Genomic DNA, 13,784 nt, shown 5'->3' with positions numbered 1-13,784 from the left:
TCTGAGGTTTTTACCAAACATCTCTCAGGTTTTTACCAAACATCTCTCAGGTTTCTACCAAACATCTCTCAGGTGCCTTTCACTGATTCTACCAAACATCTCTCAGGTTTTTACCAAACATCTCTCAGGTGCTTTTCACTGGTTCTACCAAACATCTGTCAGGTGCTTTTCACTGGTTTTTACAAACGTCTCTCAGGTGCTTTTCCCTGGTTTTCTGAGCAGCCCAGGGTGAGGTTCTGAGAGTTGGAAGCAGTCTGGGTGTGCTGTTTAATGTTCCCATTTCTGCAGTCGCCGCTCTCTCTCTCGGTGGCAGCACAGCACCTCATTATTGTGGTGGGCATCTGCTGGCCCTTGGCCCCTCTGAAGGCTGGGGGATTTAAAAGGTTTAAAAACAAGCCAGTGATCCCGTTGAATTCCCAGCCTCCTTTGCCAGCCGCCTTCCTCCTTCCCTGGGTCCAGACCAACGCTCCCTTGCTCATTCTCCTCCTGCTGATGGAGCCTTTTCTTCTTCTCCTTAATGATTCCTCCCTATTTCCATCTCAATTTGGCCTTTCTGATGTCTCCCCACATGCTTATGCTCCCCTCGTAGCTGTCCTTAGTAATCTGTCCTAGTTCCCACTTCCCATAAACCTTTTTTCTCGTGCCTGAGGTCAGTGAGGAGCTTGTGATGCAGCCAGCCTGGTTCCTGCTACATTTCCTATTGGGATGGCTCCTGTGTGTGCTGCTTGCAGCGTTCCTTTGAAGTCCCGCCAGTTTCCTTAACTCCTTTCACTTTTAAACCTTCCTCCCACCAGATCCTGCTTCTCACTTCTCCGAACGTCTCGGCGTCCCTCGTCTTTATTTTTCCCTTTTCTCCCACATCCCTGCATGAGGGGTGTGAGCTTGGCCGCTCCATGCTCAGCCTTGGCCAGCTTTCCTCCCGCTTTTCTGTTCCAAACCAGTCTCTGCTGCTGGCTCTGTCCCTGTCCCAGTGGCACCAGTTTGCCCAGTGGCAGCAGTGACGAGGAGGAGCCGTCCCAGCTCCTCGTTCCCACACTGGGCATTTTCCAGTCCACGAAGTTAAAAGGATTTTGCTTTTCTCATCTCTTTCAATCCAACGCCGAGTCAGTTTAATACTGGAATCGCTCCCTGTTCCAGGCAATGGGGTAATTGGTATTTCCCAGCACTAACCACTGGGATCCTGCTGGCTCCACAAATACCAGTCTGGGGCTCCTCCCGGCCAGGAGAAAGCCCAGCGCTGGTGGGAACACCGGGGTGTCACCAGAGGTGCTCCCAGGAGCTCCCACAGTGACCTGCAGGACACGTCCCCTCCCAAAGCTCACTGGGAAGCATCCAGCATTCACCACACAGCACTCCCAGGGATGGTCCCTGGAGCAGAGCTGCTCCCAGGGATGGTCCAGGACTTGGGAATGGTTCCTCAAGCCTGAGCCTCCTTGCCCTGGGAGCTGGAGGTGGGACAGCAGGGGTGGGATCCATCCAGGATGGAGCCGTGGATGAACGGAGCCAGGCTGTGCCGTGGTGGAGGATGGGACAGAAGCACCAAGCAAGGGAAGGGACACAGCCTGCCTCATCCTCCAAATATTCCTCCGAGGGAAAGGCTGTGGGGCCAGCCCTCAGGCAAGGAAGTGTCCCCAGAGGTGTCCAGAAGGGGACAAGGGACAGACATGGCACTGCCAACTCCTGGCACTCAGGGAGGGACAAACCAACCTGGAATCCCAAAGGAGCAGCAGCGAAGGTTTTGAGCAGAGTTTGGGGTGTGTGGGGGCTGACAGGAACCCCTGAGCTGCCTCCACCTCCTTCTCCAGCCCTTCCTGCTCCTGAGCAGCGCTCGGCCGCTGGATCGCGACACTGGGCCGGTGAATCAAGGTTTGCTTGGTGAGTTGGGACTTTTGGCCGTGGAATCAGGACTCAGCCACTGATCAGGACCTTCAGCTGCTGAATGTGGACTCAGAGCATGAATGTGGGCTCAGAGCATGAAGGTGGGCTCAGACCAGGAATTTGGGCTCAGACCATGAATGTGGGCTCCTGGCTGATGAAGGTGGGCTCAGACCATGAATGTGGGCTCCTGGCTGATGAAGGTGGGCTCCTGGCTGATGAAAGTGGGCTCCTGGCTGATGAAGGTGGGCTCCTGGCTGATGAAGGTGGGCTCCTGGCTGATGAAGGTGGGCTCCTGGCTGATGAAGGTGGGCTCCTGGCTGATGAAGGTGGGCTCTTGCTCTGTGCATGGGGACCCTGGGCTGGTGAATTGGGCCTCGTTTGGTGAATCAGGACTCACCCAATGAATCCTGACTCCGGATATTTTGTTTCAGGCAGCCGGAGCTTGTCAAGGGAAGAAAAGCTCCTTGTCTCGGGGTCGTGGCTCTAATCCTGTTATGTGTCTGTGAGAGAAAAGAGGGTGGCAGAGAGAGGAGGACAGGCCCACTGCCGATGCCAGTTCCCTTCCCGCATCCCGTGCCAGCCCTCGCTGGCCACAATGGGCCACCTCCCCTCGCAGCAAACCAACCAAGCATTGAAATTTAATAGCTCTCTGGCCTCTCTGCATCCCACTGATTAGGCCTGGGAATAAAGCCCGTGTGTTGCTTTGCTGGCTGGGAGGCAAATTCCTCCTCAGGGCCCGTGAAATGGGCTCGGAGCGCGGTGCCGGCTCCTCGCCCTCTCCTGCGTCCGAGCCGCGCTGATGGAGCCCTCGGATAACCCCGTCCATCCCTGCAAACCACGCTCCTCCCTCCTCTGGGGGGGCCCAGGGGATGGGATCCCCCTGGGGAAGCGGAGGGACCCCAGAGCCGGAGGGGCTGATGGCAGCGGGAGCGGAGGCTGGGCCTTCCCGTGGGGAACAGGAGCGCTCCGGGAAGGTGAGTGGGGAATGATGGAGTGGGAACAGCCAGGGGAGTGATGGGGTCACAGCAACACCCCAGAGCAGGGGGACAAATCCCCCAGCCTCCCACCCTGTGCCTGAGCAGGAGCACCCCAAAACCTGCTTAAATCCTTGTGAGCCAGTTCTGGCCTGGATCCCAGTGAGTCCCTACAGCCCTTGGGGCTGAGCGGCTGCAGCTGAGGGTGGCTCCCGAATCCAAGGCTCCTCTGTGGCTCAGGACTCATCCCCCACAGCTCCGAGACAGGGCCTGCACCCAGGAGCCGCTGTGGAGAGGGGACGGTCCCACACTGCCCGTCCCAGCCATGCTGGGCTTCTTGGAAGGGATAAAAATGGGTGGGGAGGGAATGTGGGCACCACTGCAAGGTGAGCACCTCTGCGTGGAGCCACGGCACGTCCAGGATGAGGGGCTGTGCCAGGGCTGAGGGGCTGTGCCAGGGCTGAGGGGCTGTGCCATGTCACCTTCAGCTCCACGGTGACACTGCACAGGGGATGGGCTGTGCCAGCCTCACCTGCACAGTGACACTGCACAGGGGATGGGCTGTGCCAGCCTCACCTGCACAGTGACACTGCACAGGGGATGGGCTGTGCCAGCCTCACCTGCACAGTGACACTGCACAGGGGATGGGCTGTGCCAGCCTCACCTGCACAGTGACACTGCACAGGGGATGGGCTGTGCCAGCCTCACCTGCACGGTGACACTGCACAGGGGATGGGCTGTGCCAGCCTCACCTGCACAGTGACACCACCCACAGGGGATGGGCTGTGCCAGCCTCACCTGCACAGTGACACCACCCACAGGGGATGGGCTGTGCCAGCCTCACCTGCACAGTGACACCACCCACAGGGGATGGGCTGTGCCAGCCTCACCTGCACAGTGACACCACCCACGGGGGTTGGGCTGTGCCAGCCTCACCTGCACAGTGACACCACCCACGGGGGTTGGGCTGTGCTGGGATGGAGCGGCTGTGCCGTGTCACCCTCACCTCCCTGGTGTCACTGTGCACGATGTTCCAGCCTCACCCCACGGTGCCACCATGGCCGATGTCTCTCTGTCTGTCCCGGGCAGTGTCCGGCTGGACAGCTCCACAGGCACCGTGAGGGAGGATCCCGGTGAGGAGCAGACGGTTTCCAGATCCCACCACTCAGCCCTGGCTGGACTCAGTCCTTGGCTGCCCCACCGCACCCTGCATCCCTTCCATCCCTTCCGTCCCTTCCGTCCCTTCTGTCCTCTGCTCTGCTGCATCATTCTGGGATTCCCAAATTCCCAATCCCCTCTAACACCCCTGTCCTTCCACAGCCATTCCTGCTCCTCACACACGAGCGCGGATCCTCTCCGGTCACAGCGATGCTCGTCCCTCTCCAGCTCCCTTTCCCTCCCTCCCCGTCCCACGGGAGCTCGTGTCCAGCCTCTGCCCATGCCAGCACATCCCCCTTTCCATCAGCATCTCCTCTCTGCCCCGCCAGGCTCCACCAGCACGTCCCTCTGCCCCCGTCCCACCCTCGTTACTGCTGTGCCCACCTTCCCGCTGCTTTATCCCGGTGTTACCTGTCCTGGAGCTCCGTGCTGGAAGGGGATGGCGAAAACCAAACCCCGCGGGTGGCGCTGAGCCTCTCGCTCCGCCTGGCCCTCACCACCACTCCTCGCTTTTTAATCTCCCCGAGAACGAATGAATTATTCAGCGGCTCACAGGACGCACCGGGAACATCCGATCCACGCGCCTTTGGCTCCCACCTGTCCCAGGAGAGCTCCGGCTGCATCCCCGGCGTGCCGCACACTCAATACCGAGTGCTGATTAATGGCCTCACGTCCTCTCTCCCAAGGAACCCGGAGGGTCGGCTGGTGGATGAATCCATCTCCAGAAGAAATCGGTTCCTGCTGGAAGCGAGACGGAGCCGCGGCCGGAGGGGAGGGGAGTGCTGGGGGTCCCTGGGGGGAGATCCCTGCCCCGTGCTCAGTCCCGGGGGATGGCGACAGCGCCAGCCTGGCCTTGCCACAGTGGCACCGCTTCTCCTCCACTCAGAGGGAAACTGGGGGCTGGGGGTGACACCCCTGGGGCATTTCACCCCAAATCCCATCCTGGGCAGCTCCCTCGCAGGAGATTGTCGGAGCACGGGTGGCTGTGAGGTGTCACCTCGCTGCTCGGGAGGACACATGGTGGGGACGGGGATGGGGATGGAGCAAACCCTGGAGCAGCCCAGGCACCTCCACCAGCCATCCCCGGCTGTCCCATCTGCTCCCCAGCGTGTCCAGGGTGTGCTGCACCCCTGGCCTGGCAGGAAGGTGCCTGGAGAGGGTGACAAGGGAGCACCCACCACCCCCAGGTGATGCTCAGGTGGGACCCTGTGGAAGCAGGGACCAAATCCCTGCAGGGAGACATGAATGTCCGTGTCAGGAGATCGCAGGCACCGGCAAGAGGCTTAACTTTTAAAAAAAAAAAAAAAAAAGTTTATTTATTTCAAGATCTTATTATTTTTTTTCCTCCTTTTTTGTTGTTTTTACCTGTATTTCAAAAAAAGTGGGGCAAAAGTACAAAAAAAGTCAGTTGCGGAACGGCAAAGGTTTAGAAATCACAGCGCGGAACGAACCCAAGCGAGAAACACGGAGCACGAACCAAACACCCCCACGACACGGCCGAATTATGACTGGAATTTTTGTTTTCCTCTGTACAAAACACACCAAAGCATGCCACGGAGCGGGAAGGGACACGGCGGGGGAGGAGGAGGCTGTGGGGCGGGGGGCTCCCGGCCCCAGCGCCCCCGGCCCCGCCGCTCACGTCAGGTTGTTCTGGAGGCAGTTGAGCTCCCCCGGGTCCTGCTGCTCCCCTTTGCCCCCGTCGTGCTTGGGCGACGTGGAGTTGTGGATGCTGAACGGCTCCTCGTCCTTCAGGCAGGATTTCAGCGAGTCCTGCAGCTTGTGGGGAGCGCTGGGATCGTCCTGCGGGAGAGACCGCGGTCAGGGCAGGGAGGGCACGGATGTGCCACCGACCCCTTGCAAGAGCCACTGGAGGGGACAAATGTCCCCCCCAGGGCGGATGGCGGCACGGGGGGACGGCGGTGCCGGGACAGGGTCCGACCCCATGGAGGTGACGCTGTCCCCCAGCACAGCCTCCCCACCTCGGGGTGCTGCGGCTCCCAAAGTGCCGCTTCCCGAGCCGTGCCAGCCTCCCGAACCGTGCCGGCCTCTAACCCGTGCCAGCCTGTAACCCGTGCCATCCTCCCGAACGGTGCCAGCCTGTAACCCGTGCCAGTCACCCGAGCCGTGCCATCCTCCCAGACTGTGCCAGCCTCTACCCCGTGCCATCCTCCCGAGCTGTGCCAGCCATGCCAGCCTCTAACCCGTGCCATCCTCCAGAACCGTGCCATCCTCCCGAGCCGTGCCGTCCTCTAACCCGTGCCATCCTCCCGAGCCGTGCCAGCCTCAGGCACAGTCCCCCGGCCACCCCGCCCGGTTTCTCTCCCCTCCCGGCGCATCTCCTGCTCCCCGCGGCAATCAGGCACTCCCGGCGGCGTTGGCAGGAGGCCAGAGGGGTTGGGTTTATTGCGGTTCCTCAGCGTACAGCCGGTGCCCCCGCGCCGCTGGCAAAGCCGGGCACGCCTCTTCCCGACCTTCCCCCCGCTGGAGCATCCTCCCGGCTGTGTCCCGCAGCCTCCGGGCCCTGCTGCTCCCGGTGCCGCACGGAGAGCGGGACGGGGACACCCGAGGGCCGGAGTCACACGGGGACAGGATTCTCCACCTCCCGGGCGGTGACGTCCGGCCGGTCCGGAGCTGGTGCCATTGGCTCCACCGCTGTGGGATTTCCCCAGAAACCCCTTTCCAGGGGTGTTTGACCCTGCTGACCCCTCCTCATCCTCGGAGCGCTGCGTCCCAGGCACCGCGTGCCCAACCCTCCCCATCCGGAGGGGACGAGGGATGTGTCAGAGCCCGGGGAGCGGCACCGAGCTCATCCCGAGCTTCGTCCTCTCGGCAGCGGGGAGGGAGCCGGCCCCGGAGCCTCCTGCCCGGGCGGTTACGGCTGCTAAAGGCGGTCGGAAGACGGAAAACAGCGGCCATGGATAGGGAAAGGCTAAAGGGACCTACGCTCCTCCTCCGGCTCCGCAAAGCCCTTCGCTTCTCTCTGTTCCGAGGCCAAAGACGGGAGGTTGGAAGGGCAGCCCGGGGGATGCCGGTGGGCGCATCCCAAGCACGGCAGCATCCCGGAGCGTGTCATCCCCGGCGTCACCCGCTGCTCCTGCCCGGCGATGCCACAGCCAGGGAGCATCGGCCGTCCCTCCCTGAAAATCCCGGCACGGCCACCCCGGCCCTGCCACCCGCACACGGAGCCAAAGGGAACTCGGGCTGCTGGCTCCCCGGGGAGCCACACAGACAGGAGGGGACGGGGAAGGGACACGGGGGTGACACTGAGCCTCTGCCTGGCCTAGGTCCGGTTTAGGTCACTGCGGACCCAGCGGCGAGGGGACAGAGGTGTGACCACGGCAGGATGGGGACAGGAGGGTAGCGCTGGGGTCATGGAGGGGACAGAGGTTACCGGACAGAGGGACAAGGATGGGACAGAGAGCGGGACAGAGGGGATGGTGCCACACAGCTCCTTACGTTTGGGTGGGAGCCCTCGGCGATGGTGGAGAGGGAGAAGTTGTCGTTGTGCAGCTCGGACGGGGTGCGGTATCTGCAGGTCAGGAGAGCAGGGCTGAGGGCAGGACCCCCCCACGCAGCCCCCGCCCACGTTTCGGGGTGACCCTGCTTTATGGGGGGGGAACTGGTCCCAGCACTGGAGGTCTGGGGCGGGGTAAATGTCCCCAGGGAGGGAAGTCTGGGCTAAACACCCCCAGATCGAAGGGCTTTGGAGGGATAAATCTTCCCTGCTCTGGGGGATTGGGGTTTTATACCCCCAGCTCCGAGGATCTGGGGAGCTAATGCCTCCGAGTCTGGGCGGCTTGGGGGCTTAATATACCCAGGGATGGAGGTCTAGGGGCTTAAATGTCCTGAACTCGGGAGGTTTGGGGACGAAATGTCCCCAGGGATTGAGCTGGGGCTGAACGAGCCCAGTGTGACATTTTGGGGGGGCTCGTTGCCCCCAGCTCTGGGGTTTTGAGGGTAGCTGGGCTCTGGGAAGGGCAGCCCGGAGCAGGGCTGGAGAGGGAGACCAGGGAGCTGGCACGGAGCTTCCCTGCTAATTACACTTGGCATTTCCAAACACTAATTAACAGCTCATTAGGGAGCGGGCTGGGAAGGCTCCCTCCTCCCTGCTCCAGGAGCTGGGCAGCCGTGGCTGGGGCTGGGGGCTGACCCCAAACCCTTCCCTGTCACCCCCCCAGCCCTGTCCCCAGCCCCGATGGCGGCCCAGCCGGTGTCCCCAGCTCCCAGCGGAGCAGATTAACTGGTGCCAGTCAGGAGCAGCTTTAAGGGATTAACCGTGGAGCCACATCCACATCTCCAGCCCCCGGCAGCTTTTCCCAGCAGCGGCACCGGGGGTCCCGGTGACGCCGAAATGTCGGGCTGGCACCGGCGAGGGCAGGGCCGCTCGGGCTGTCCCGGTCACTCACTTGGTCTTGCGCAGTTTGCTGTTCTCCGTCTTGAGCAGGTAGAGCTTCTTGGCGAAGAACACGGTGAGCATGAAGAGCAGCAGCACCACGAGCGCGGCCGAGCCCACGGCCACGCACATCACCTGGAAATCGGTGACGATGGACTCGCAGCGCGTACCCTTGTGCCACGTGTAGTCCTGCGTGTTGCACCTGTCGGGACACGCGGTCAGAGGGATCCCCCAGCCCCAAAACGCGTCCCCCCAGCCCCAAAACGTGACCCCAGCCCCGCGGAGCATCCTCGGGGGACGTGGTGTTTACACCTGGGGGGATTCCGGGTGTTTGAGGGGGGTGACACCGATGGGATGGGGACACCGGGGGAGCAGAGGGCTCGGTGCCAGCCGCAGGGCACATCCCGGTGCGTGCGGCGCAGCCGGCATCGCCTCCCGGGCTCAATCTGCCGGGGCCGATTAGCGCGGCCACCCCGCAGCCTCGGCTGCGCTGCCCTGACCTAATTCCCGGGCAGCCGCCGCTCGGGGGGCAGGGAAAAGGGAAAACCCCTCCGCATCCCGGCCCCGTGGGGCTGGAGGGCACGGACAGCCCGGGAATGGGGCGCCCAGGGCACGGAAAGGCTCGGATGGAAAGCTGGGAACGGGGTGTCAGCCCAGGGATGGAGTAGAGAGAATGGAGAGCGGGGGAATGAGGTTCATGGAGGATGGAGAGTCCAAGGATGGGGTGCACGGAGATGGGGAGTGGGGCACACAATGGATGGAAAGACAATGCCAGGCCAGGAGCATGGAGAGCCCAAGGGTGGGGTGGAGGGAATGGAGAGCCAAGGAATGAGGTACTTGGGCTTGGACAGGCTAGGAATGGGGTGAAAGGGATGGAGATGGCAGCAATGGGTTGCAGAAGATGGAAACACTGGGAATGGGGTGCATGGGTGGTGCAGAGCCCAGGGATGGGGTACAGGGGGGATGGAGAGCCCAGGGACATACAGGGGATGGAGAACCCTGGGATGGGGTACAGGGGATGGAGAGCCTGGGATGGGGTACAGGGGATGGAGAGCCTGGGATGGGGTACAGGGGATGGAGAGCCACGGGATGGGGTACAGGGGATGGGATACAGGGGATGGTGAGCCCTGGGATGGGGTGCAGGGGATGGAGAGCCTGGGATGGGGTACAGGGGATGGTGACCCCAGCGCAGTCGAGCCCCCACACCCGCAGCCCGCCGGGGCCCGGCGCTTACCGGCAGAAGGCCCCGTGGCTCTCCACCAGGTAGCACTGGCCGCCGTTGTGGCAGTAGCTGGGCACGAGGTCGCAGAGGGAGCGGCAGGAGCTGTTGTGCCGCACGTAGCCGCTCCGGCACTCGGAGCCGTTCTCGGCCGGGCCCCGCTCCCCGGGCCGCGGCCAGGCCGTGGGGCTGCCCCCGGACACCCCGGCCAGCCCGGGCGGCGGCGGCGGGGCCGCGGGGCGGTGCCCGGTGGGCCGAGGCTCCTGCGGGCCGGGCACGGCCGAGGCGGGCGGCCGAAAGCCGTTCTCGTCCTCCAGCCCCCCGTCTTCCTCCTCCTCCTCTTCCTCCTCGTCCTCCAGCTCGTCCTCGTCGTCGCCGTCGGCGTAGAAGGAGGTGGTGGGGTAGAAATCGGCGTCGTCGAAGGGCGTGAAGTCATCGTAGAGCTCGTGGAGGGCCCAGGGCGTGGCCGCCCCCTCGGGCTCCCTCCGGCGGGCCGGGCCGGCCGCCCCCCGGCCGCCCCCGGGAAAGCCCCCCGGTCCCTCGCCCCCCTCGAACAGGTCGTAATAATCGACGTCGATGATCTCGGAGCCCGTCCGCTCCCCCGGGGGCTCGGCCGGGCCCGTGGCGGCGGTGATGGGCTCCTGCAGCCACGTCAGGTCGGTCCAGCCGCGGGCCCCTTGCGCCGGGGCCGGGCTGGAGGCGGCCGCCCACAGCTCGGGGGGACCCCCCGAGTCCCCCCCGGCGGCGGCCACGGGGCTGGGCTGGCCCAGCACGGGGGTCCGCGGCGCGGCCGAGCCCCCGGCCGCCGGCAGCAGGTCGGATTCGGCGGAGCCGGTGGCGAGCTGGGGCCCGGGGGGGCTCGGCAGGGCGGCCGGCAGCCCCCCGAAGCCCCCCGGGACGGGCGGGGAGGCCGGAGTGGGCCGATCACCGCTCCCCGGCTCCTCGGGGCTGCCGAGGGCCACCGGCACCGTGCCCCCGTCCCCGGGCCAGGTCACGGCTCGGGGGGGCACGGCGCTGGCCTCGCCCTCCCCGGCGCAGCCCGGGCACCCCTCGGGCACGGCCGATGGCTCCGTGGTGGCCGTGCCGCCCCCGGGGGGCTCCAGCTGCGCTCCTGCCGCGGCCCCCCCGGCGCTTGTGCTGTTGCTGGGTCCCCCCGGGGGGTCTCCACTCGCCAGGTCCCATTTCGGGGGGCTGCTCTCCAACGAGCCCTCCCAGGCTCTCCCCTCGCCAACGCTGGAGTTCTGGGGGGGCCAGGCGGATGCTGGGGGGGGGGCAAGGAGAGAAAGAGGTGTCAGAGGTACCCCCGCACCCCTGGGAGGACCTGGCAGCCTCGGGGGGTCCAACAGGTCCCCGCCAGCACCACCAAAGGGAACTGGGGGGGCAGGGGGGGCTGCACCCCGAATGCTTGAGCCTCTCCCGGGGACTGATGGGGTGAACCCCACAGAATCCCCCAGCCCTGCGGGTGCCCCCACACCCGACTCTGTGACGCCCCCCCCCTCATCCCAAGCTGCCCCCGGCCCTGCCCCCTCGGCTGCCCTTCAAGGGGATCCATCCCCCTGCGAGGGGGTCCCGTCCTATCCAAAATGGGTCCAGCCCCCACTGCAAGGGGAGCCGGCCCTCCCCCAAAGAAATCAGCTCCCCATAAGGGGGTCCGCCCCCCCCCAAGTAGACCCAGCCCTTCTGTGGCTCTTGTGATTCTGCACACACACCGGGATCCAGCTCCCTGGAATGGGATCCAGCCCCCTGGAATGGGATCCAGCCCCCGCCCCCCTCCCCGTCTCGTTCTGCGAGGGGATCCAGCCCCCTGTGAGCGCTGCGGATTCAGCCACTACACACAAGGAGATCCAGCCCCTGCGGCGGGATCAGCCCCCTCCGCAATGGAATCCAGCCCCTTCCGAGGGGATCAGCCCTCTCTGCCTCCCGCATCCCCATCCAGACACACACCGGGATCCAGCCCTCCCCACACCGGGATCCGGCCCCCTGCGAGCGGCTCCGGCCCTCCTCCGCTTCGAGCACCCCGGACACAGAACCGGATCCCGCCCCTGCAAGGGGATCCAGCCCCTGCAACAGGATCCAGCTCCCTGCAAGGGTATCCAGCCCCTTTCCAAGGATATCCAACTGCCCCTGCCATGGAATCCAACCCCCTCCTGTTCCCGCAAGTGCACCCCATAATCCCAGGAGGATCCAGCCCCTGCAAGGGAATCCGGTCCCTCCTGCAAGGGGCTCCAGCCCTCCCCTGGCTCCTGCAGATGCTCCCCCTACACACGCGGGGATCCAGCCCCTGCCGCAAGGGATCCGGCCCCGGCAAGGGGATCCCGCCCGCCCTGCGAGGGGATCCAGCCCCACGCAAGGGCTCCGGCCCCGGCAAGGGGATCCCGCCCTTCCTCCAAGGGGATCCAGCCCCACGCAAGGGCTCCGGCCCCGCCAAGGGGATCCCGCCCGCCCTGCAAGGAGATCCAGCCCTTCCCCGGCTCCTGCAGATGCCCCCCCGTAAAAAGGGGATCCAGCCCCCGGCAACAGGATCAATGCCATCCCCCCCCCGCCCAGGGGGATCCACCTTCCCCCGGGGCTGCAGCCCCCGGCAACGGGACCCAGCCCCGGTAAGGGGGACCCAGCCCCGGTAAGAGGGACCCAGCCCCGGTAAGAGGGACCCAGCCCCGGTAAGGGGGACCCAGCCCCGGTAAGAGGGACCCAGCCCCGGTAAGAGGGACCCAGCCCCGGTAAGAGGGACCCAGCCCCGGTAAGGGGATCCAGCCCCGGTAAGGGGATCCAGCCCCGGTAAGGGGATCCCCCCCGGCCCGCAGCCCCCGCCCGGCCCCCCGCCCCCCCCCCTCCCCACCCGGGGATCCCCCCCCGCCCCGGGATCCGCCCCCCCCCGTGCCCATCCCGAGTGTCCCCGGTCCCGGTACGCACCGAGGGCGCCGATCGCCAGCAGCAGGGCCAGGGCGCGGGGGGCGCGGGGGGCGCGGGGGGCCATGGCGGCATGGAGGGGCCCCGGCTCCGCCACGGGGCCGGCACCGGCAGCGGGTCCGCCCGCCCCGCCCCCGGCGGGCCGCGCCGAGCCGGGCGGGGCCGCGCCGAGGCGCGGGGCCGGGCCGGGGGGGGGGGGCGGGACCGCGGACGCGGCGGCGGCCCCGGGCACGGGCCCGGCACCCCCCCGGCACCCCGCGGGCAGCGCCGGGGGGCGCACGCCGAGACCCTCGCCATGGGGGAGGACACACCCCGGTACCCCCCCGGCATCGGCATCCCCGGAGGGGGACACATCCCGACACCCCCCGGCACCGAGGGAAACACAGCCCCAGCACGGGTATCCTCTGGGGGGACACATTTCAGCACTCCCAGCATCGGGGGGACGCCCCCCGGAAGCCCCCAGCATCCTCGCCGAGGGACACCGGGGGACACATCCCGGCACCGGCATCCCTGGGGCAGGGGACACGGAGGGCACATCCTGGCACCGCTGTCCCTGGGGGGACACCGGGGGACACATCCCGGCATCCCCCGGCAGCGGGGGGAGCGGTTCTCTCAGCCGGGTCCCTCCCTGAGCCCCCAAACCGCTCCTGCATGGGGCGGGGACCCTTCCCTGCACCAGCACCCGGATCCCCTCCCGCATCCTCCGCTGCTGCGGGGGGACCCCACCCCGCACCCACTCCCCACTCCGGGGGCTCCGGCCCAGGGCGGGGCTGTGACCGCTCGGCCCCCCCCGGCAGAGACCCCCGTGTCGGGCTGGACCCCCCTTGTTCCCCACTGTGCCAGAGCGGTGCAGCTGCTGCCACGGCCTCTGTGCCCGCGGGCAGCTCGGGCTGGCTGAAACCGATGGGCAGGGATGGGGCAGGGACGGGGCAGCAGTGGGGCAGCAGCAGGACAGCAGTGGGACAGCAGTGGGGCAGCGATGGGGCAGGGATGGGACAGCAGTGGGGCAGCGATGGGGCAGGGATGGGGCAGGGACGGGGCAGCAGTGGGGCAGCAGCAGGACAGCAGTGGGACAGCAGTGGGGCAGCGATGGGGCAGCGATGGGGCAGCAGTGGGGCAGCGATGGGGCAGGGATGGGGCAGGGACGGGGCAGCAGTGGGGCAGCAGTGGGGCAGGGATGGGACAGCAGTGGGGCAGCGATGGGGCAGGGATGGGGCAGGGACGGGGCAGCAATGGGGCAGCAATGGGGCAG

The 13,784-nt window shown here is 66.1% G+C and overlaps 1 protein-coding gene and 1 long non-coding RNA gene across 5 annotated transcripts; one reads left to right on the top strand and one right to left on the bottom strand.

Annotated features, from left to right (window-relative positions):
* The first annotated feature begins 82 nt into the window (after positions 1 to 82).
* On the top strand, positions 83 to 5,335 carry LOC148185278 (uncharacterized). Its single transcript, XR_015774541.1, has 2 exons — positions 83 to 2,852; positions 4,697 to 5,335. It is a non-coding gene; the product is annotated as an uncharacterized LOC148185278 (long non-coding RNA).
* On the bottom strand, positions 4,801 to 12,619 carry CSPG5 (chondroitin sulfate proteoglycan 5). Of its 4 annotated transcripts, XM_088066970.1 has the most exons (6): positions 12,536 to 12,619; positions 10,462 to 10,883; positions 9,638 to 10,383; positions 8,417 to 8,605; positions 7,467 to 7,539; positions 4,808 to 5,810 (listed from the first exon to the last, which is right to left on the bottom strand). In XM_088066970.1, exons 1-6 carry the CDS (start codon positions 12,597 to 12,599, stop codon positions 5,646 to 5,648), a joined length of 1,659 nt encoding a protein of 552 aa, XP_087923096.1. In that variant the 5' UTR covers positions 12,600 to 12,619; the 3' UTR covers positions 4,808 to 5,645. The 4 variants fall into 4 exon arrangements, with proteins under 4 accessions (XP_087923083.1, XP_005532183.2, XP_087923096.1 ...); XM_088066957.1 differs by lacking the exon at positions 12,536 to 12,619 and adding an exon at positions 11,567 to 12,024 and having other exon boundaries at positions 4,801 to 5,810; positions 9,638 to 10,883; XM_005532126.2 differs by having other exon boundaries at positions 4,805 to 5,810; positions 9,638 to 10,883.
* Between the last annotated feature and the right edge of the window lie 1,165 nt (positions 12,620 to 13,784).

This window comes from Pseudopodoces humilis, chromosome 1 (assembly GCF_049639895.1).
Source record: "Pseudopodoces humilis isolate 2021_Gansu_Grassland_sample_001 chromosome 1, ASM4963989v1, whole genome shotgun sequence".
Taxonomy (NCBI): domain Eukaryota; kingdom Metazoa; phylum Chordata; class Aves; order Passeriformes; family Paridae; genus Pseudopodoces; species Pseudopodoces humilis.
The sequence above is the reverse complement of the archived record's forward strand: the minus strand, read 5'-3'. Positions and strand labels throughout refer to the sequence as shown.

Coding starts and splice junctions, on each gene's coding strand:
- CSPG5 (XM_088066957.1), bottom strand. CDS start 11,792: ATGGGGTGCACTTGCGGGAACAGGAGGGGGTTGGATTCCATGGCAGGG. Junction 8,606..9,637: donor AGCCACGGGGCCTTCTGCCG/GTAAGCGCCGGG, acceptor GTGTCCCGACAG/GTGCAACACGCAGGACTACA. Junction 5,811..7,466: donor CCGAGGGCTCCCACCCAAAC/GTAAGGAGCTGT, acceptor TCTCTCCCGCAG/GACGATCCCAGCGCTCCCCA.